The following is a 23,495-nucleotide window of genomic DNA, read 5'->3' on the forward strand; positions in this document are numbered from 1 at the left end:
TTCTTTTTTTTTCTTTTAAAAAATTAAATTTTATTTTATTTTTTAAATAAAAGCTTTTTATTTTTTATTTTTTTTGCTGAGGCGATTGGGTTAAATGACTTGCCCAGGGTCTAGGAAGTGTTGTGTCTAAGGCCAGATTTGAATTCAGGTCCTCCTGACTTCAGGGCTGGTGTTCTATCCACTGTGCCATCCAGCTACCCAAAAACTTTTTATTTTTAAAACATATGCATGGATAATTTTTCAACATTGACATCTGCAAAACCTTGTGTTCCAAATTTTCCTTCTTCCCTCTACCCCCGATGGCAAACAATCCAATATATGTTAAACATCTTAATATATATGTTAAATCATATATATATGTGTGTGTGTTTATCCAATTATCTTGCTGCACAAGAAAAATCAGATCAAAAAGAAAACAAAGTTCAACAAACAACAAAAAGAGTGAAAATGCTATGTTGTGATCCCCACTCAGTTCTTACAGTCCTCTCTCTGGCTATAGATGGCTCTCTTCAACACAAGATCATTGAAACTGGCCTCAGTCATTTCATTGATGGAAAGGGTCACATCCATCAGAATTGATCACTGCATAATCTTGTTGCTATGTATAAAGATCTCCTGTTCTGCTCATTTCATTCAGCATCAGTTCATATAAGCCTCTCCAGGACTCTTTGAAATCATCCTATTGGTTGTTTCTTACAGAACAATATTCCATAGCATTCATAGACCATAACTTAGTCATTTTCCAACTGATGGGCTTCCACTCAGTTTCAGGTTCTTACCACTACGAAAAGAGCTGCCACAAACATTCTTGCACATACAGGTCCCTTTCCTTCCTTTAAGATGTCTTTGGGATACAAACCCAGTAGAAACACTGTTGGGTCAAAGGGTATGCAGTTTGATAACTTTTTGAACACAGTTTCAAATTGCTCTCCAGAATGGCTGGATCCATTCACAGTTCCATCAACAATGTATGTGTCCCAGTTTTCCCACATTCCCTCCAACATTCATCATTATCTTTTCCTGTCATCTTAGCCAATCTGAATGGTATGTAGTGGTATCTCAGAGTTGTCTTAGTTTGCATTTCTCTAATCAATAGGGATTTAAAGCACCTTTTTATATGATTAGAAATGGTTTTAATTTCTGCATCTGAAAATTGTCTGTTCATATCCCTGACCATTTATTAATTGAAGAATCACTTCAATTCTTATAAATTTGAGTCAATTTTCTATATGTTTTAGAAATGAAGCCTTTATCAGAATCCTTAAATGTAAAAAGTTTTCCCAGTTTATTGTTTCCCTTCTAATCTTGTCTGTATTAGTTTTGTTTGCACAAAAACTTTTAAACTTAATATAATCAAAATTATCTATCTGGTATTCAATAATGAGTTCCAGTTCTTTGGTCACAAATTCCTTCCTTCTCCACAGATCTGAGAGATAAAGTATCCTATGTTCTTCTAATTTGCTTATAATATCACTCTTTATGTCTAAATCATGAACCCATTTTTACCTTATCTTGGTATACGGTGTTAGGTATGAGTCAATAGGGCTCTGCTTTCAGCTTCAGGTTAATTAACCCACTGCCCATCTTATAAAAGGCAGCTTAGTACAATGCACAGGGAGTTGATTTTAAGTCAGGAAAGTATGGGTCCAAACATGACTTTAGACATACACTAACTGTGTAATCCTGGACAAGTCAACCACTGAGTGACTTTAAGGAAACTTTCTAAGACTATGTTTCAGGGAAGATAATGACTTGTATCAGTAGAAGAAATTTCCTCACTTGGAAGTTCCTTATATCAAGAAAACAGGGTCAATTCTGTCTAATATAATTTTTTCTTTTAAAACAACATAATCCTTGATGCAAAGTAAAATGAGCAGGATGAGGAAAACATCGTACATAGTATCAGCAATATGATGATCAACAATGATCCACTCGGTTCTTCTCAACACAATAATCCAAGAAAAGTATACAAAGGACTCAAAAAGGAAAATGTTATCAGTTTCATAAAGATTTGATGAACTCTGAATACAGATCGAAGTGTATTTCTTTTCATGTGCTTTATTCTTTGTTGTGTTTTCCTCCTTTTGATCTGTTCCTTCTTTCCCAACTGTAACTAATATGAAAATATGCTTTACATGATGGCATATGTGTAAACTAGATCAAACTGTCTACCTTCTTTAGAAGAGGCAAGGGAAGGAAGGAGAAAATTTTGGAACTCAAACATTTTGTAAAAAAATGAATGCAAATTTTTCTTGCCACGTATCTGGGGAAAAATGAAATACTATTACATATAAACATAAAATGACATATAATCTTGTGAGGGGAATAAAACGAAGCCACATCAAAGCCAAAGGGAGGTACAGATCTCTGAAGGTTGTTTCTTAGGCCACATCTTGAGAACTCTGTTTTTCATTTAAATAGAAAGATTACCTAACTGGGGGGGAGGGTGGCCATAGTGGGGAGGGCACTTCAAGCCATTTCATATAACTCTTAATTAAAAGAATTACTGATATAGAGCTTTGGGAAGAGATGATTGCGTGGGGGAAGGTAGCGATCTCAAAATATTTGAGGGGTTGTCATGTGGAAGCATTTAACTTCTTCAACTTGATACAAGACAGTGGAATTCGGATAAATTTGTGGAAATGACAAGGAGACATATTTCAGCTCAAGATAAGGAACATCTTTCTCTTACAATGGAAGAGGCGCCTCTCTGAGCTACCTCCCTCCCCGGGGAGGTCTTTAAACAGGGTAGAGACTAGTCAGCAAATATCTATGTTTGGGGTAAGGCAAAGACTCAGAAAGGATTTTAAAGATCCCCAAATCCCTGATTTTCACTTGGAAGGATCCTTAGAAGCCACTAATCTAATCCCTTCATTTTGCAGATGAGGAAATGAGAAGCTTGAGCAGCTTGTCCAAATTCATACAATCTAGATGACTGGATGGTGATGAAGACAAGATTTTGACTTCAGCCCTCTGACTTCTAAACCCATGTCACTTCTGCTTCTGAAGTCTTTGCTTCTAGAAATGAATCTGTGATGGTGAAACTTGAGGTACTTAAACAGGATGGTTTCAAATGTGGTTGACATTGCCATACTACTGCCTCCCCCCCCCCCAAATGTTGCTATGGAGGTGAAAGCCTTTTTAGACTACATATGAAGGTGAACCCTTCAATATGACCAAAAGGAAATGAATACTTATAGAAAGCAATAAATGAAATATTCAAAAAATGGAAGAAAAAAAAAGATGTGAGATGTATCAGGGAGATTCTCTTCTATCATTAAATGGCATTCAGATAAAGAATTAAAATGGGACTTGAGTCTTTGTTTTCTGGCTCTCTTTTGTAAGTTCAATCTTTCGTATTTAAAGATGTAGTTCATAATTTTTTTAAGAGAAAAAATAATTAGAGAAAGTGGATATAAAAGATTTATTATATCTTCAGTTGAAAGGGGCCTCAGAGCCCATCTAGTCCAATTCTCTCCTATAGATGAGGAAACTGAGCCTGAGAGAGATGACTTCTCCAAAAAAAGATCTGAATTCAGGTTCTCTTATTTCTGAGTCAGCTTTCTTTCCAGCAGCCAGACCCCAAGACATCCTCCCTTGTTAAACAAAGATGGTTCATCCAGATGAAAGTAATTTAAGGTGGTAGCAATTTAAATTAGGAGGCACAGAAGCCTTTTGCAGCCATTATAAAAGGCAAGACTCAGAAAACACACTTTTTTTTATTTCTATGCCTGCTAAGATTACAGGGCTTATGGTTCTTGTAAGAGGCAGATCAAATCACACTCATTATATCATACACCAAAAGGAAAAATATGCTTTTATCTATAATTCTTAGGATAGGATTGGGAAGCTATTATATTACAGCTTCTAGGGCTGGGACTGAAAGGCATGCATCAGTTTTTTATTTTTTATTTATTTCCTTTTTTGGCTACTCAGTGGTCAGTGGTTAGAGCTCAGTGATGAAGAGGACACTTGTCAGATTTACAGAAGCTCATTCATCAGTAGAACTGGAAGGAATTTTGAAAGCTTTTTATTCTAAGTCATTCTATTTTTTTTTTTAACACGAGAATAGTGAGTTCTAAAGAAGAAAAGTGAGAAGTACAAGATTGAGTTATTGGCAGCACCAAGGTTAGGTCAAATCTCCTCACATCTGGTCCAGTGTTCTTTCTATTGTACTATGGTGTCCAATTTCTATGTAGACTAAATTGCCTTTTTTTAAGCTTTATTTTTTTCCAGTTATCAAGCATTTATTTTCCTTCTCTTTTCCCTCCTTCCTTCTGATGAAAAAAAAAAGAAAAATAATATCTAACATAATAAAGAAGATAAATTCCCTTAGTTGACCATTGCCAAGAATATATATCTCATATCTCCATTTCCATATTTATTTTCCATTACATCCATATTTAGTTCATTATCTCTCTGTCAGGAGATTGACATATTTTTATTTATGACAAAATCATTGTTATATAATCTGTTCTCCTGGTTTTGTTCACTTCACTGCACATCAGTTCACAACTAGTTTCTCTGAAACTGTCCCCCTAGTTGTTTCATAAAACATCATCTAAACCAATGTCTTCCTTTCCTTAACTGATAATCACATTCTAAGTTTATAATTCTTGGCCACCCCAAAAACAATTGCCAGAATTATTTTTCTGTAAATGGGGATTTTCCTCTTTAAAAAAAATTCTTTGGAGTACAGTAGTACTGAGTCAAAGGGTATAAACAGTTAACTAAATTTGTGGGCTTAGCTTTAAATAATGATTGACTTTACTGTGTCTATGGTTATGGAATTTTTTGTCTGATCTCAGATAGAATTGTTGTTAAAAGTCTTAAAAATCTTTGAATCCTGTGGTTCTTTTCAACAATGAGATGATTCAGACCAGTTCCAATGGTCTTGTGATGAAGAGAGCCATCTTCACCCAGAGAGAGGACTGTGGGAACTGAGTATGGATCACAACACAACATTTTCACTTTTTGTTTTTGTTTGCTTGCATTTTGTTTTCTTTCTCATTTTTTTTCCCTTTTTGATCTGATTTTTTTTTGTGCAGCATGATAATTGTGATATGCATATATAGAAGAATTGCACATGTTTAACATACATTGGATTACTTTTCATCTAAGGGAGGCAGTGGGAGAAAGTGGAGGAAAAATTTGGAAGACAAAATTTTGCAAAATTTGTATGTAAAATTTTTGAAAAATTATCCATGCATATGTTTTGAAAATTAAAAAAAAAACTTTAAAAGAGACCCAGAGGATTAAGTGTCTTGCCCAGAGTTATACAGCTACTAAGTACTAAGGAAGGATTTGGGCTTAAGTTTTCCTGAGGTTTTTCCAGCTATCTCCTCTATGAGGGGGACCAAGGGAGAGTGTGTGGATAAATCAGGCTAATCTTTCACTGCTATTGGGAAAACAGTAACAACAACAAACAATGACTGTCCCCAACCACACAACCACAGATTATATCTTCATGATCATGACCATTTCTCTTTCAATTGAGTGAGTGAGAGAGAGAGAGAGAGAGAGAGAGAGAGAGAGAGAGAGAGAGAGAGAGAGAGACAGAGAGAGAAAATATCTTGAAAGTTGGCTCTTAATTCCGCAAAGGGAGTCCTAGTGAGCTGCATGGGATCCGGGGGATGTGAGAGGGACAGGAGTAAAATATTTGAAAAACCAAAACCCGATGGAAAGCAAACTAAATATAGGCCCAACAAAAGCTGGAGCCCCCTACACTTTGCTATTGCTGTGGCAGAGAGCCATTGTTCGTTTGGTGGGTGGTGTGGGCTTTGTTTTTCTCCAAGTTTCCGTGCCCTCCGAGTGCATGGGAAGTGGATTCTTGCTTCATTCAGAGGAGGGGAGGGTTGGGAGATTTAAATGGCCCAGATACTGTAACTTCATTAAAGATATATCAGCCTCCTGCACATTAGAGCGAGTCATGTCTCAGTGGGTTGATGATGGCATATGGTTAGTTGCACACTGTAGGAGAATGGGATGGGACAGGTGGGAGAAGAAGGAAGGATGTACACAGCAAGCTCAGATGGCCTGAAGGGGCTGCCTTCCTTTGTTTTCCTCCCATTTTCTTCCTACCCTGGATCTGACCTTTCAAAAATCTCTTCCCTCAGATGGAAGGAAATTGATAAAAATAAATTAAAATATACATGCTCTCCTTGGAATTTTTAGTCCACTGCTATATCAAAGCATGAAGGTTAGAGTGGATTTTCATGGGGAACAGCAATAGGGCCTAACTTCAGGCTGGGATCTTTAAACCCAAAAGTCTTTGCTCTTTAACCTGGATGGATTTTTCCTAACCATCATCCCAAGATCACTCCTCCCAACTCTGGGCTCTTGCATAGGTACATAAGCTATCCCTTATGCCTGGAATGCATTCCTTCCTCCTTCAAGTTCAGTCTCTTCTTCCCCCACCTGCCCTTGACAAAGCACTGATAGAACCATAGTCTTTGAGCCAGAATGTTCCACAAGCTGAAAGGGAATTATTCATACACTGCCATACTACTGAAAAAAATAATCTGATGACAGAAATATTAACAAGATTATAATACATGAGAACTCCAGTTCAGCTCTCATTCCTTTTCTCTTAGGCTTTCATAGAGATCTCTTAATTGTGTCTCTTGTTTCCTATTCTTTCTGCAATCCATCTTTTTTTTTTTAACATAACTTCCAAAAGGAGCTTCTTAAGCACAATCCTGACACAGTCCAAAGTCCTTCAGTTGTTCCCCATTGTCTTTAGAAGGAGCTTGGGTTAAAGGGCCTCCATAATATCCTTCTAACCTGCTATTCTAATCTCATTTCAGATCATTTCTCTGGCAATTTGTGTTCTATCTGGGTTAATAGCCATTCCCTAAATCTTCAATCTCTCTCATGTCTGTCATGTGGCCCTTCATCAATCTCTTTGAAACCTTGTTTTCCTGGTCCCTCTCATAGAGAGAGCGGAAAACTTCTGGAAAACCTAAGCCAAATCCATCCATACTTCTTAGTAGCTGTACAACTCAGGGCAAGATACTTAACCCTCCAGGACTCTTTCATCATCTTAACATCAGGGAAGGCTCAAAGAGTCTTTAGGAAGATTTTCCTGATATATCCAGCCATATACATGAATTTACATGTGTCCCTGGGGTTTAACTTTCCAGTAGTTTCTCAGTTCCTTGAAATAAGGGATTGTTTTGTTTTTATCTTCACATTTCCAGGGCTAACACAATGCCTGCCCCAGAGTAGCTGTTTAAGAATTTCAGTTTTATTCAACAAACATTTCTACTAATAAACTATCAACATGATTTTAATTACATTCATATTCATGATGGCTATATTATATTTATGAGTGTTTTTGAATTGAAAAGTATAGATTCACTCATTCATGCAACAAGCATTTATTAAGCAACAACTGTTTAGCAGGGACTGTGTATGTAGACAGAAATACCTATTCAAGGGAATCTTTGATCTCATCAATGTGGATAATATTAATGCTTAATGTGCTTATTATGTTATAGGTACAGGTTTTATACATATTATCTCATTTGATCTTTATAATACTGGGAGGTTGGTGTTATTTCCATTTTATGGATGAGGAAACTGAGGTGAACTGTGATTAAGTGGCTGGGTCAAGGTCACACAAATAGTATCTGAAGTTGGATTTGAACACAAGTTTTCCTGACTACAGCTTGTGCTTTGTCCACTATACCAGCTAGCTGCTTGTTCCTTCCCATCATTCACCATCATTCATCCCAATCCAGTAATAAACACTTATTAAGTACCTAATGTATGCCAAGCACTGTGTTGTCATAGTGATACAAAGAAAGGCCAAAGATGGTCCCTGCTCTGGAAGCTCCAAGTTTAATGATTACTGTCCTAGTCTCTATCTATCTATCTATCTATCCATCCATCTATATGTATCTATGTATCTATCTATCTATCATCTATCTATCCATCTATCTTATCTGTATAAATATTTATTTATATATTTACCTTTATCTTTATATATATTACATATAGTTATATCTCTAAATAACTAAATATAGATATAAATATAGATATTTATACAGATGTATAGATAGAAATAGAGTTGTAAGCACATTTTTAGTGTAAATTATAAACACATATAATTGTCATCCCTGGAATTCTTAAATGATATAATTAGAAATCATTGATCTTTCACACACTGGCCTACAGAAAAGGAAAGGACTGAATTAATTGAAATCCTCCACATTCTGAGATGCCAGGCTGAGACTACCACGTGGATCTAAAGATTGAGGAAGCTTAATGTTCCCAATTTATACATTAGCATAAAAACTTCCTAGGAAAGCCACGGGCTTCTAAATTGGTAAAAATCACCGTGACTGAGAAGAAGGAAGAAATGCAGTTTCCACTTTGATCATAGACCAAGAGGAGGAGAGGCCTGCAAAGATCCAGTTCACTTCTGGCTTAACCTCTCATTTTACAGATGAAGATACAGAGGTCAAGTGGCCGGCCAAAGTCACCAGCAGTAGATAGCCCTGTTTAGTGAAGCAGCAGAATTGGAACGTAAATCATGACCTTCTTCCTTTGTAGCCAGGGTCCTTGACATTGTACCAGGAAGTTTGTCCATGAAAATCCCCCTCAATATGCTGCTGTGCTCAAGTCCTCTCTTCCTATCATGCTGGGCATTCTGTGAACTTGGGAAGAAAGTGCTTACTCTGAAAGAAAGTGCTTTCTGTTGGAAATCTGCCACCAAATAGGCTCGGGCTTCATGTGGTTTTGGAATCCTACTTGTTAATCTTTAATAGCAAAGAAACAGCCCAAATTCTGGGCTAAAATGTCCTTTGGAACACAGATTAGCAGACTATTCTGTTCTTGTCTCGAATCTGGGGCAGTTTTGGGGGAAATTTTCAGCAAGGAATGGAAGACAGAATGGTTGACACACATTGCTGAGTTTACATCACAGTACAGACACAGAGTGAGCACAGGCAGACTTTCCCAAAGAGAGGATATGCTGGCTTGATTGGATCACCCCAAAGAAAGACATTTGTGAAGTAGCCTCTCATAGTTCTAGAATAATGTTAATTAATAATAGCTAACACTATATAGTTTTGAAGGGTTGCAAAGTATTCTACAAATATTATCTATTTTTATTTTAAAAATGATTTACTTATTGTCAGAACTTTATCTAGCAATCCTGGTACCCAAGTATGCACTAGCAGAACGATACCTGGGATAAGCACAATTGCATAGAAAGAGACAATGGGTTGTTAGCAGAGTAAATGGCAGATGATTAACTAGGGTGGGGCAACTAGGACTTTACTTCAGGGCAGCAAATTCTGAGGGTACTTATAGTACTTGCAATCATACACTAGCTAAAAACAACATATCTTAATCCTTAACAAGGATAATTAGAACAAGAAGCTACCAAAGGATGTGCTTCTCTTGAATTTGGATCTGCTCTAGTCCTCACCTCCTCAACACTGATGTAAAGTGACATTTCTGCTCAAGGATTGAGAGTATTGGGTCACATGGAAGGGGCTGGTATGTCTTAGACCAGCCCAGCCCATTTCTATGGTGATCAGGGCTGGTTGAGGCTAAAACGATGGATTTGGCTCTGGTATCAGAGAAAGTATTGGGGTCATTGTCTCCCTCTCTTTGTGTCCTTACCCCATTCACAGGTTTTTTTTTTTTTTATTGCACAGCCCACTCTTTTCGGTGATGGGGTCATAAAGACAAATATAAACAATAAACAGCTTACTTTCATACCCCCTCCAGTCATCCTGTCCACCTGGGACATCTTACTCTCTATTTGCTACCTTCATATCCCTTTAACCTTAGTACTGCTTCCTTCCCCCTTACTTTCCAGCAACTTCTATGTAATCAGTAATCAAATTAGTACCACTATTTCTGGAAAAGTTCTATTTATTAAATGATTCCCTTATACACAGCCTTATTATCTCCATGACTTCCCGGGTCAAAACTCCCTTTTATTTGGCCACCCATCTCCTACGAATGTTCTCTTCAGTTAAAATGTAAGTTCCTTGAGGACATGGGTTGTCTATTTACATTTGTATTTCTAGAGTTTAGTTAGAGAGCCAGATCTGTAGTAAATACTTAACAAATATTCATTCATTCACAGAATTTCCATTCTGTTGGGGTAGCAAATAACATACACAAATAAGCAAATACAAATATTAAGAAATATACAATTACCAAGTCATTTTTGGGGGGTGTGGGAAGAGTACAGTGGGGATGAGGTGTATCAGAAAGTGTCCTGTAGGCAGTGACACTTGAACTGAGGCTTGGAAGCCTCCAAGGCTTCCAAGAGGCAGAGGTGGGGAACACAAGCAGATATGGAGTTTGTCATGTACTTGGTCCTGTGGAGTGTCACATACGGAGAACAGCAAGTAAGCCACTTTGACTGTAATATAGAGCACATGAGGGGGAGTGGTGTGAAGTCAGTCTGGAATGCTAAGTTAGGACCAGATTGTGCAGGGCTTTTGATGCCAAACAGAAGGGTTTGCATTTTATCCTAGATTGAAAACCAATCGTTGTGCCTTGATGAAATTGAATGATGTTCCAGGCACTTTGCTGGGTACTGGGGATAGGAAGGCAAAATTGAGATGCCTTCAAAGCATCAGAGGTCCTTCTTGAGATGGGGCTTTAAGAACATCATTTTGGCAGCTGCGTGGAGGGGAGAATAGAGAAAGCAGAGATTAGAGGCAGGAAGATCAATTAGGAGGCTATTCTACTAGTCTAACTGGGAGTTAACGAAGGCTGGAAATAGGGTGGTAGCCATGTGAGTAGAGAGAAGGAGTCAGATACAAGAGATATTGTGGAGGTGGAATCGACAAGATTTGGCAATTGATGATATCATCATCCATGGATGCTAAGGTTGGGAACTGCGTAATTGGAAAGATGGTACTTCTTTTGACTTTAAAAAAATAGGAAAACTAGAAAAAGGGGTGACTTTGGAGAGGAAAAGAGAATGCGTTCTGTGTTGGACATGAATTTTAGGGCACATCCAGTTGGAGCTGTCCAGCAGGACTAGAATTAAAGAGAGAGATGAGAAATTGGGAGTCTGAGGTCAGCTGCCTATAGACATAGGACACATGATACTAGAAACAGGGCATTTCAAAGCCTTTTAACTGAAACGCATCTTCTAGATCTCACTGGCTATTCTGCCTTGTCCATATACAGCAGAGATAAAATTTGATTGACCAGCTTAAGAATAGTTTACCTGTACACATCAGAGAAATGTTACCTGGTGAAGGCTTTTGGAGAACTTTTAGGATGTTAGACAACTCAGACATGGAAAAAAAATTTCTGACTTGTTGGATCATTACACAGATTTTGGTTTTGTTTGCATAGGGAAGAGGATAATTCAATAATGATTTAATTCAACAGACTTTAACACTTCTAAGTATAAGGTACTATGCTTAAATTGGGATCTCTATTTTTTCCCAGCATTTACAGGCTCCTTGATACTATAACTCCCCATCAAGTTCCCCTTCAGTTCATCTATTAAAGGCTATGGACTCATGAGACACAGTGTGATGTAATGATTGGAGTGTCAGCCAAGGAATTCAGAAGAACTGGAGTTCAAATCCTGCCTCTGAAACCATGTGACCTATATAAATTATTTAATGTCTATTTCCTCTAACATTTTGAACTGCAGGAGAGTTGCTACTCTTCATGTGCGGAGGGAGTTTTGGTTCTGGGAGGACATAAAGGAAACCACAGGTCTTGTATCAAACAAACAAACAAAAAAAAAGAGATGTATGCAAAAGTATTTAGCCACTAATTTAGGAAACCTTCATCACTCTATAATCATGACTTTATTTCTCCCAGTGTACAAATTGCTCCTCAAGAGACTGTCAGAGAAAGTGCTTTCTATTCTCTACTTTATTTGGTCTCCATTACACAGAAGTGGTCAATTTATTATGTGGTCATAGAACAACTTAAGCATTTACTAAGTCTCTACTGTGTGATGGATACTGTGGTAGGACCTGACGATACAAAGACAAAAATGAAACAGCTTCTGTTCTAAAGGGGTTTGATTTTATCAGGGTTAAAAAAAATGTACACATGTGAGAGGCAAAGTGGTATAATAAACAAAGCACTGGGATTTGAACCAGGAAGACCTGGGTTTAAACACTGTCTTAGATGCCCATTAGTTTTGCATAAATTTAGGATCATAAAGTTGTAAAAAGGACTTTAAGGACCATCAAGTCCCTCACCTGTATCTTGATGAGGATACTGAGGTAGAGGGAAGCGACCAGTGCATACAACAAGGCAATTAGCGTTCAGGAAATGTCCTTAGATCTGGGAAGGGCAATGCCTTCTCATTGAGAGATTTGGGATTTATACAGTAACAAGGCAGTCAACAAAAGACTTCATATGATACAATGTAAGAATTATCTTCTGATTTAGCTTCACTAGATTCAATAGTATCTTTCTCAAAGAAGAAAATAGGGCAGAGACCTATTTTTTTTAAGAATTAATAATCTACCCTGTAATTTTATATAAGGAGAAGGAAATACAACCTTTGAAAACCCACTCCTGCCACTTTTACAGGAAACCTTAGCTTATCTGTCACTTTCTAGGATCCTCCTTGGATCCCTCTCCCAGATTTAGGGGAACATAGTAAACACTTAACTAAAGCTTATTGAATGACTTACTGATTGATCAACAAATTACTTTTTATCTATTTTGTAAATATAAGAATGAGCTACAGTAAATAATGAATGACAATGATATTGAATAAAGGCAGTGTAGAGTAATGGAGAGGTAGTTGCAGAGGATGTCCTGAATTATTCTGGCAGAGGGAATTTTTTACTAGGAGCTCTCAATATTGGTAAAATCATAGACATATTTAAAAAATAAAAATCTTATTTAATGCTCAGTCACTCACTATATGCCATGAGATCGTTCCTGATTCCCTCAGCTACTTGTGTCTTCCTTACTTCAAATGACTTTGTACTTATTTATATATTCTTATGTTCATAAATATCTTCCCCTCCAATAAAATGTAAACTCCTGGAGGACAGGACAGTCAATAGTTAATAAATGCATTTCTCGGGTTCATAATCTCAGAGTCATCCCTGATCCTTTTCTCTTGTCACCTCTTTCCCACATCTATATAGTAACTCTCCTTCTCCATGCACAAAGTTACCACCCATCTCCCTCATCCATATCATTCCTTTTCCCCAGTCCATCTATCCTATTCTAACTTAGCTAGGCCTTTCTTATCTTATCAAGTCCTGTCTATCCCATCTCTTCCAACAGAATACAAGTTCCTTAAAGACAAATACTGATTTTGCTTTTGCCTTTTTATTCTGGATGTCTTGCCCAGAACATGATAGTGACTTAATGGGATATTTGGAACTGAACTGAATTAAAATTGAAATGAAAAGTCATTGGACAGGCAAAATTCAATGGTATTAACTCATGCTCCTTCTAGACTTTGATAAAGTACTGTGTAATCTTGGGCAATTTAATTCAATTCAATAAACATTTATAATTAATCATTTACAATGCATCTCAAAGTTGTTATTTTCTTCACTAGTAAAATAAGGAGAGCTCTAAGACCCTGTCCAATTCTAGAGCTCTTAGAAGCATGTGAGATGTCCATGACCAGGTGCTGAGCTGGCAAGAGCAGAAGTCGAGCAATGGGGAAAAGGAGAAAGAAAGAGGGAAGAAAAGAAGCAGGAGGAAGCGAGGATCGAGCAACAAGGTTGGGAACAGCAGTAGGAAAAGCCCCCCGACTCCCTGCTGTCCTGCTTCGCTGGCAAAAGCAAAGTGTGAGAGGCACTAGGAGACCAGCACTCTCGAGCTCATTAATCTGCCTTCTACCATATGGAGTCTGGACGCTTTTCCCACACACAATATGCTGTCCATTTGTAGGAGCCGACAGTGCCCCAGCTTAGCTCATTACCGGCCTCTTCACAAAGAGTTTTTCTATCACATGGTCTCAATCTGAGGAGGTCCCAGTCAGCCAATGAAACAGAAGGGGAGGTTAACGGGGATGTTCCATTAGCTCCATCCATCCAGTTTTTCTCTGGGTTTGGCGTGTTCGCACAGCCCTTTCCATTTTGTCAACCTCACTGAGTTATGAGGGTCCTCCCATGTGCCCAAGGCCAAGATTACAAAAGACACTTCATCTGGACATTCTTGGCTAGTAAACATGTACTTAATCTACCCAGCTGAGGTCCACATGTGTTCTGTCTTTGATGTTCACAGCTCCTGTTACTATCGAGTTAACTCCACAGCAATATGACACTTTAATAGATCTAGGAGGGATCACTTGGGAAGGAAATCTTTGGTCAGGTCATGTAGGCAGCCATTCCCCTACACCTCACTTTGCGTTTGCCTCAGTTTCTCATCTTAACATGAGCTAGAGAGGAAAATGGCAAATCACTCCAGTATTTTCCAAGAAAACCCCCAAAGGGATCATAAAGAGTCAAACATGACTGAACAACAATTGAACAACAAACTGTGATGAAGAAGTTATACTGCTTATTCTGGTAGAAGCATTTATACAAATAGCAGGGGAAAGACCAATAAATAGGTTGCTAGTGATAGAAAAAAAGGAGGCAAAATAATATGAAAAGTCTTCAGATGAAGTTAGGGTGCCCCAGAAAATTGGGGCCATTGAATGTAGGAGCAAATAGTCTTCTACAACTTTTTGTCATTGGTAGTTTCTTACTACTAGACATTAAGTTTCTTGAAGACAAGAACCATGCTCTCCCTTTGCCCTAGCTGTGTCTCAAACTTGGAATGCTTCTTTTCCCCATTTCTCCCACTTATTTTCTCTGGCTTTTTTGAAGATGCATCTCAAACCCCACCTTCTCCAAGAGACCTTTCATAGTACTCCCAGCTACTAATATTTTCTTCTTTCAGAGAATCCTTTTCTTTTCTCTGAGTTTAACTTGTAGGTATGTAGTTATTTATATATTTATTCTTCCATTAAAATATGGATTTGTTAACGGGAGGGCTATTTCTACCCTTCTTTTTATTTCTTCAACATTCTGCACAGGGCCTGGAAAAAGTACTCATTTAATAAATGCTTGGATCTAAAATTTGCATTTCAGCCATGGTACATTGAATACAGTGGGCATTTAAAAATGTTTATTAACATCAAATTAGGAGGGAAAAGTACTCTTTAGGTTCTTTTAGTATATAGTCTTTGACCTCTGGCAGGTGGTAGACAGAAAATTAATTCTTTAGCTTTGGGCAAGGCTACTCACAAATATCACTTGGTGAAACATTGGGAAAACCAGGCTAAGTGTACAAAAAAAAAATCAATAGCAAACTGCCAATCATAAAAAGCCAGTGGGACCAGAAAAAGGGCAAATGAATAAAAAAAATGAGTGTTTGAGTAGATCTAAGGAATGTTATTAGCTCTTGAGTATGCTTAAGAAGAAATATTACTTCAAAGGTATGGTAGACTCATTATGCTGGAAATTTTATTTTCTATTCCTTTTCTGGCAATAAAAGAATGAAAAAAATATGCAGCATGTAGGAAACATTGAGGAACAGCAGAAAGAGCATTAAGGGGCATTCTGGGAAGATGTTTTAAGAATACCTTTGATTGACTAAGTAATTTTGACTATTATAAATACCCTAATTAACACAAAGGACATATGAAGGAAGATGCTATTTATATCTAGAGAAAGAATTAATAAATGGAAGACTATATAGAATGATTTTACATCCACACACACTATTTATGTCTAATAGTAGTCATTTCTAAAAGGGGGAGGAAGGAAAAAAAGAAAAAAAGAAATTTATGATAACTATTATATGTTTAAAAAAAACAGCAAGTTGTAGCTAATAGAGGTATAATGTCATGTATAACCAATGTTTTCGTCATACTATGTTATGGAGATGTTTTATTCCATAAATTAAAAATACAATAAATAAATATTAAGCAAAAAGAAAGGGAACTTTTGATTCAGAGGACATGGAGTATACATCTCGGTTTCATGAATTTGGACAATTTCCATCTGAAAAGAGTCTGAGATTTGACGTCAGAGGAACTAAGTTCAAATATCCACCTTGCTAATGACTCCCTGAGTGGCCCACATCCCTGTTTCCTTTGGTTAGGGCATTATACTTAATGATCTCTAAGGTCTTTGCAGCAGTGGGTCTATGATTCCAAGTCCTTTGACATCTTTGAACCTCAGTTTCCTTCTCTGTAAAAAGAGTTAGACTAGATGTCCTCTAAGGTCTTTTTTTAGCACTAAATCTATGTTAATATAATCATACTGATCTCTCCAACTATGAAAAAATTATGCATGTTATCTCTGAAGGAGGAACAGCCTAGTATAGTTTTGTTGCTCGCCTCTTTGGGAGATATGCTCTCACATTGTCAGTCCTGAGCCTAAACATCCTAAGATTATTCCCAACCATTGTTTCCTTTCCCAAACTGGCTATCTTTTACAGGACTAGAATTGAAAAAGGATTCTTTTCTGCGTTACTAGACGATATGTCTGTTTTGGGGGAGTGAAGAGAGAGCAGTCATACATTCTCAGGCCACAGGGTTACTGTTTTGGCGCACATGGGCCAGCCCTCCTCTAGGCTTACGTCCTTACCCGACCGAGTTCTTTGTCCTCCAAGGCCAGGACACCTGTGCTTTCAGTGAACAGCTTCACCTTTACAGCTGGCAGGGCGTGGCTCGTGGAGAAGTCACCTTGTGTCCCCCACCTGCAGACACAATCAGAGAGGGCAGTGTTTGAGATACTTTGTCACCTGACCCAGCTCCAGGGTGTCACTGTCTGTCACCCTTCTCCCACGAAAGCTGTAGGAGTGACAAAACGTGTTAATTAACTTGTGAGACAAATGCAAGACAGATGCTCAGAAAGTTGCCACTGTTTTTGCAGCAAGCTCTCAGGGATCATTTGGATTGAACGTGAACTTCAGCTGGGGGAAAACTTTCCCCATCCCATTTCCATGTGAAAATGTGTTCCAAATAAGGCCCAACAACCCCTGGCATTTGCTAATTTATGCCACATGTTTTGAGGTTCAGATCATCTGGATGCAGCCGTCCTCCAGGCAGCAAATGTGCCGTTTGCTTTGCTTCAGCTAATATTGTTTGCTTTTTAAATAAGGTATTTATTTGGTGCTTGGAAGAGCATTGGAGGTGAGGGTTGAGAAGGGTACATTTCAGGAGGTTTATTTCTGCCAGAATGAAGCTTGACCTTATTATGTGAACAGCTGAAGAAAAATGAGATTTTTAGAGAGGCTTTGAAGGTTTGGAAAGCACTTTTAGCATATATCATTTGAGCATCATAATAACTAGATGGAGAGGGCTACTGGATCTGTGATTTTATTATGAAAGAAAACTCTTTGGATGAGGAAAAGTCCTTCTATCAGTTCCGATTGACCCTTTCTCTACAACTTATCCCTCTTAGAGAGCAGTGAGGACCATTGAGAGGTTTAAGTGACTTGTCCAGAGATACCAGTCAGTATGTTTTCAAGAGGAAAGACTTGAATCCAAGTGTTTTTGGTTCTAATGCCAGTTCTCCATCCCCTATGACACACTGGGAGGTAGGAGACATGGGCAATATTATGCCTATTATGTAGATGAGCAAACTGAGACTCAGAAAGGTTAAGCAACTCACCATTGTTCATATAACTTGGACCAGAAGCAGAATCTGAACACAGGTCTTCTCTGACTGGAAGACAGATGTTCAGAAAATTGCCACTTTTGATCCTTCCTTCCTTCCTTCCTTCCTTCCTTCCTTCCTTCCTTCCTTCCTTCCTTCCTTCCTTCCTTCCTTCCTTCCTCCTTCCTTCCTTCCTTCCTTCCTTCCTTCTTTCCTTCCTTCTTTCTTTCCTTCCTTCCTTCTTTTCTTTCTTTCTTCCTTCCTTTCCTCCCTCCTTCTTCCCTTTTTCTTCCTCCCTTTCCTACCAATCTCTCAGAAATCATTATTAGTTACATTGTAGAACCCTGCTGAACCAGAACAGTGTTATCTTACATCCTTTTCCCTCACTGATATTCACGTAATCATTGATGTTAGTTTATTTGAGATTAAAAACAAAAATTTCTGAAGAAAGAGCTTGGTTAAGGGCACTTGGCTAAATGCCAAGTTAGGTAGGCCCAATGTGCATGCTGATTAAATAGCTGACAGTCTTATATAGCCCAGTTAGGAGATCTGGATACAACTAGCTGTAGAATGTCAGAAAATCATTTCAACTTTCTGGGCTTCAGTTTTCTCTTTGGTAACATGAAATGATTGAATGAAATTCAATCAAACAGACATTTGGTTTTTGAACTTTTGTTGTGATCTTTTGTTTTTATATGAATAGAACATTGAATGTGGAGTCAGCAAATTATGAGCTCAAGTACTACCTTAGATACTCACTGGAACATTATTGACTTTCTGTACTTCTCTAAAATGAAAAGTTAGGGCGTAGTTCTTTTGAGCTTTAAATCTATGGTCTCTAATCCAAGACTTTTCCTTACCCAGAGAACCAGAAAAAAAATAGAAAAGAAAAGAAATAAAGAAAAAGAATTAAAAAGGAGAAAAAAAGTGTCCATCAACATTAATATATCTAATGACTATGCAAGGGTCTTCTGACTCCAACCTTTGTAAAGAAGGAAGGGAGAGACATTTTCATGTTTCCTCTCTCAGTTTAGGTCATTTAGCTCATATGCAAAACATCATCTGGGAAATGGAGAAGCTTCAGGCAGTAAGTAGCAGAGAAGGGATTTCATTCCAGTTCTTCAGTGTTCTTTCTAATGAATGGCATAACAAATAATGAGATCATATCTATGAAACTACTTTGAAAATTATAAAGCATCATACAGACATAAGGGATAATGATTCAGTGATGGTGATGAAAATGAAATAACTTAGGACATTGTGTAGCCACAGGACAGGGATGGATTTCTTATGTAAACTAATTCACTTTGATCCATGGTCAGATTATTCTATAGGATAATGGACAGTTGCACAAAATCTCTTCATTTTTTATTTCCTGCCAAGGATGTGTGTGTGTGTGTGTGTGTGTGTGTGTGTGTGTGTGTGTGTGTGTATGTGTGTGTGTGGTGAGGATAGAACTGAGAGAAGAGCAGCAACACAGTTCCAAGAACTTCTACCCAGTGGGATGGTTTCCTAAGGATTATCTCTCCTGCTTTGGAGGAAACAGTCCAAACTGAATTTCTGGTGCCAAACACATTGGCTCTCTAGTCAGAATTTGACCAATGTTAATTAACAATAGTGAAAATCGATCTGAGTCTTTGCTGTGGGATCTCCATCTGGGAAAAATAAGATCATATTAGCTGGACTCAGTTCAAGCAACTGGTGTCTGCTAAGGATCAGAATAGATCAATGACAGGCAATCCATCCATTGGAACAGTACTTTCCATGTTTCCTTTTTACCTACACCATTAGCTGGCATTAGGTTTTCCAAGATGACTGTAGGTCAATCTTAGTTGTGACATCAACTCCCAAATCCCATAATTATCCATCAGTAAAAAAATTAAACTCTACCAACCTAACCCTGATTAGAATGAAAAAAAAAAAAACCTTAAGCTTAGGTTAATTGTTAATTCAAGAATATCTAGTACAATTAGACAATAAATCATGAGAGGCAAACAATGATATGTTCATGTCATTCAATCAATAAGCATTTGTTAAGTGCCTGCAATGGATCAAGTGCTTGGAGATACAAAGAAAAATGAAACACAATCCACGCTCACAAGAAGCTCACAGTATAGTAAGGAAGACAACATACAAAAAAAACTATGTACAAACAAGATACATACAAATAAGTTGGGGATAATCAACAGAAAGAAGGCATTAGAATTAAAGGGCATTGGTGATTCAGTGAGTAGAGCCCAAACTTCAGAATCAGGAAGATTTGAATTCAAATCCTCCCTCAGGTGCTGCTTCAGTTGTTCAGTCATGTTTGACTCTTCATGATCCTGTTACAATTATATGCCATTACTGTCTTTGGCTTACCTGGGATCACACACCTACTAAGTATCCGAGGTCATATTTGGACCCAGGCCCAGTGCTCTAGTCACTGAGTTACTTAGCTGCCTCCTGCTAGCTGTGAAACCTTGGCTAGATCATTTAACATTTCTTTGCCTCAGTTTCCTTATCTGTAAAATGAAGATAATAATAGCACCTGCCACAAAAGCTCATTATGAGGATTAAATGAGTTAACATATAATAGACTTTGCCAACCTTAAAATGTGTAAATGTTAGCTATCATCAACCATCTGTATCCTCATCGTTATTTAAGACATTGTGTAGAAGGTTGAACTTTAGCTAGAAAGAAGTCATGAAATCCAGAAGGTAACACTGAAGAGGGAGAGAATTCCAGGCACAAAGGACAGCCCATGATTTATTGGGCAGAGAACAACAATAAGGTCAGAATCCATAAGGGTTATTAAGGTACAAGTGATTGGAAAGTAAGGAGAGAATCTGATGATGAAAGGCTTTAAATTCCAAATGGAAGACTTTTTATTTGATGCTGGAAGTTATAAGGAGCCCTTGGAGTTATTGAATAGGGGAGTGAACATTAAAGAAAAGAGGGTCATGGCAATGTTAAGGCTACAGAAGGGTCAAGAAGCATGATTTTTTTAAGGCCACTCATTTTTACAATTAAGAGAGCATTGGTAACTTTAGAGAGAATGATTTTGGTTGGATGATGACATCTATGGAAAGTCCAGGAGAGAGTTGAAGGAAAACACCCAATATAAATGGCTTTTTAAAGTCGTTTTGCCATATAAAAAGGAAGAGACATGGGGTGATAGTTCATGAGGATGGAGGGATCAGAGAAGCTTTCTGGAGAATGAGGGAGACATGAGCATGGACATATAAATAATATATGTCCATGCATATAGGGAAACAGCCAATAGAGAGAAATAGAAAAGTCATGAGAGTAGGGATGATAGAAAGGACAATCTATTGGAGAATATAGGATGGAATCAGAGTACCCATGTACAGAGAGGGATTTACTTTGACAAGGAGAATGACCATCTTTCTATGTGAGAGAGGTGAAGGAGAACAGTGGCAGAATGCATTTGAATAATGTGAGAAGGAAGAAGAGGAGAGAGAAGAGAACTTTCTGTGAATGGTCTTAATTTTTTCACTTAACTTTGAATTCAGGATGTCAGCAGTTCTCTTAACATTCAACTAAAGCCTTTTCTTTGACAGTTTTACATACTTAATGTTTCTCTTCTGATGGAGGGAACACCAAACATTTGCATTTCTTAACTTATTCTACTGGTTCAATTTGATCACTGGATTTGTTGAAAAGTTTGAAATCTTCAATCTCGATCTTTTAATGGTACACTAGAATAATTTTGAATTTATTGAGTCCAAATGACACTTTGATCTCGTTGAAAAAAGTTCAATATGATAAATTTGCTATTTAATGTATTTTATACAATTTGACATTAACTGAAATAATTAATAAAGTATTTTGGTTTGACTTTTTCTTTAATATGGAAGTCATATTCACTTCTACTTAGGAGTGATAATGGATTTAAGGTAAATCTTGACTGCCTGCCTGTTTATAAAAGAGAGAACATAAGAATGGCTTATACTTGATTGAAATGCTGGGGTTTCCATCTTTTGATAATAAATATATCTGAGAGGAAGTACTTTGTTATTAGTTTATGTGCCATTGCAAGGCAATAATTTTGAATCTTATCTGGTTCTATCCATTTCTAGTTTTTCTGAGAATCCAAAGTTTCAATCATTTTTCTTGAGTTAATTGTTCTGTCATTCATTATGTTAATGTGCCAATTTTCTATTCTTCATTTGATTCAACTTGTTTCCTGGCCCCCCCACCCCATTTTATCGATCTTCTTGTGACCATCGAGATGAAGAGATTTTCCACATCTTCATTCAGAGCTTCTCACTTTGGGTTTGTTTCTCAAGTGTCTATAGTCAAGTGTTTATTTTATCCTTTGTGCTTTTTAAAGTCCTAATATTTTCTTAAGGTTAGATTTCAATATCTAATTAAGGTAATTCTGAATTTCTGGTATATTTTTGTTCTCTGAATTCTGTTCTTCCTATGTCTTTTTTTGTTGCCTTTAATTAGGCAATATGGCACTGAAGTTTCCTACTGAGCTTAAAAGCTAGGTGTTGATATAAATTTCCATGTTTTTTTTTTTTTACAGATTTCTAATAACTCTCTCAAGTCACTTCTGCCATGGCAGTGCATAACTATTATTAGTAATAATTATTGTTGTTGTTGCTGTTGAAATCTGATTATAATTAGTTTGGGTGACAGAGGACTCATTCTCTAACTAACCCCCCTCAGTGTTTAAAGAGATGCTCTTTTCTTCCTGGTTCTAAGAATACAAAGGGGAAAATTTTAAATTAATTTACATCACCCCACATAATGATAATCAGCAAAACTTCAATGTTTTCTATTTGTGTTTTCCTCAACTGACTTAAATGGAACTGGGTCTTTTATTTTTCTTTTTGGTCAAATACTTCATTCCGGTCTAGGGTCAATTAACATTGATTTCTTTCAGATCTCATTTCTTCATCTTCATTTTAAGCCTACTGGCTCTAGCTGTTATGTTAGCTTCTAATTTTAGATTTAGTTCACAGGTTCAATATGTTTCAAAAATACTTTAACAAATCCAGCAAAAAAAAATCATCCACAAAGGTATCAAAATCTGTAGTTTTTGCTGAAGAAATATGTCTATAAGCACATCTATTTTCCACTAGAGTCTTTTTCCCACTCCTTTTCTCTATTAGTTGATTTCTTGGTGTGCCATTGGCCTTGACTATTGAGATTAATATATGCTCTTAATAGCTTCCTGGAACAGTAATGAAATTGAAATTTAATCAGAAAATTTCAGGAGTTGATAATACTGGTTGCAAGCAAGGATGGAAGACCAAATGACTATTCTCTTTGGTAAGCAAGGAAGAGAAAGCAAAAGTAAGAAGCAAGAATAGGGAATCAAGTTCAAAGGGTCATCAGAGAGGTGAAAATTCTCACACTTCAAGAAAGTGGTGATTTTTTTAATGAAATGAGCATTGGAACATCTGTGCTTATATACTATTCAATATATTTATGCGACTTTTTACAAGTCCCTTTATCTCTGTTTCTTTATCTATAGAGTAGAAACTAGATGTCTGCCAATGTCTTTTTTACCTCAAATTCTATGGTCCCATGTTCCTTTACAACTTTTAGTTCTATAATAACTTGTGAGATAAAGAGTCAAAGATAGGTGATTAGAGCTTTAATTATAGGGAGAGACTTCTTGCATAGATGCAGGTATTGGTCTTTTCAACCATAATTCCTGATGAAGAGAGAAAAACTATCAGCCTCGCCATTTTGAAATAAGAAGAATTAATGTATATTGATCTGCCTATGATATATGGATATAAATAAAAATATGGATTGTGTCAGTTGGGCCACAGATCAGGGTTCTTGACTGCTATACCACATTGTTGTTGTTGATCATATCTGAGTCTTTGTGACCCATTTGGGATTTTCTTAGCAAAGATACTGGAGTTTCATTTCCTTTTCCAGTTCATTTTATAGAT

General features: G+C 37.2%; 1 protein-coding gene across 1 annotated transcript in view; it reads right to left on the reverse strand.

The window, feature by feature from the left end:
• CADPS (calcium dependent secretion activator) overlaps positions 1 to 23,495 on the reverse strand; it is a 542,165-nt gene that overhangs the window by 218,034 nt on the left and 300,636 nt on the right. Inside the window, 1 exon segment of the mRNA XM_051980071.1 lies at positions 16,563 to 16,674. Coding sequence (XP_051836031.1) covers positions 16,563 to 16,674 — 112 coding nt within the window.

This window comes from Antechinus flavipes, chromosome 1 (assembly GCF_016432865.1).
Source record: "Antechinus flavipes isolate AdamAnt ecotype Samford, QLD, Australia chromosome 1, AdamAnt_v2, whole genome shotgun sequence".
Taxonomy (NCBI): domain Eukaryota; kingdom Metazoa; phylum Chordata; class Mammalia; order Dasyuromorphia; family Dasyuridae; genus Antechinus; species Antechinus flavipes.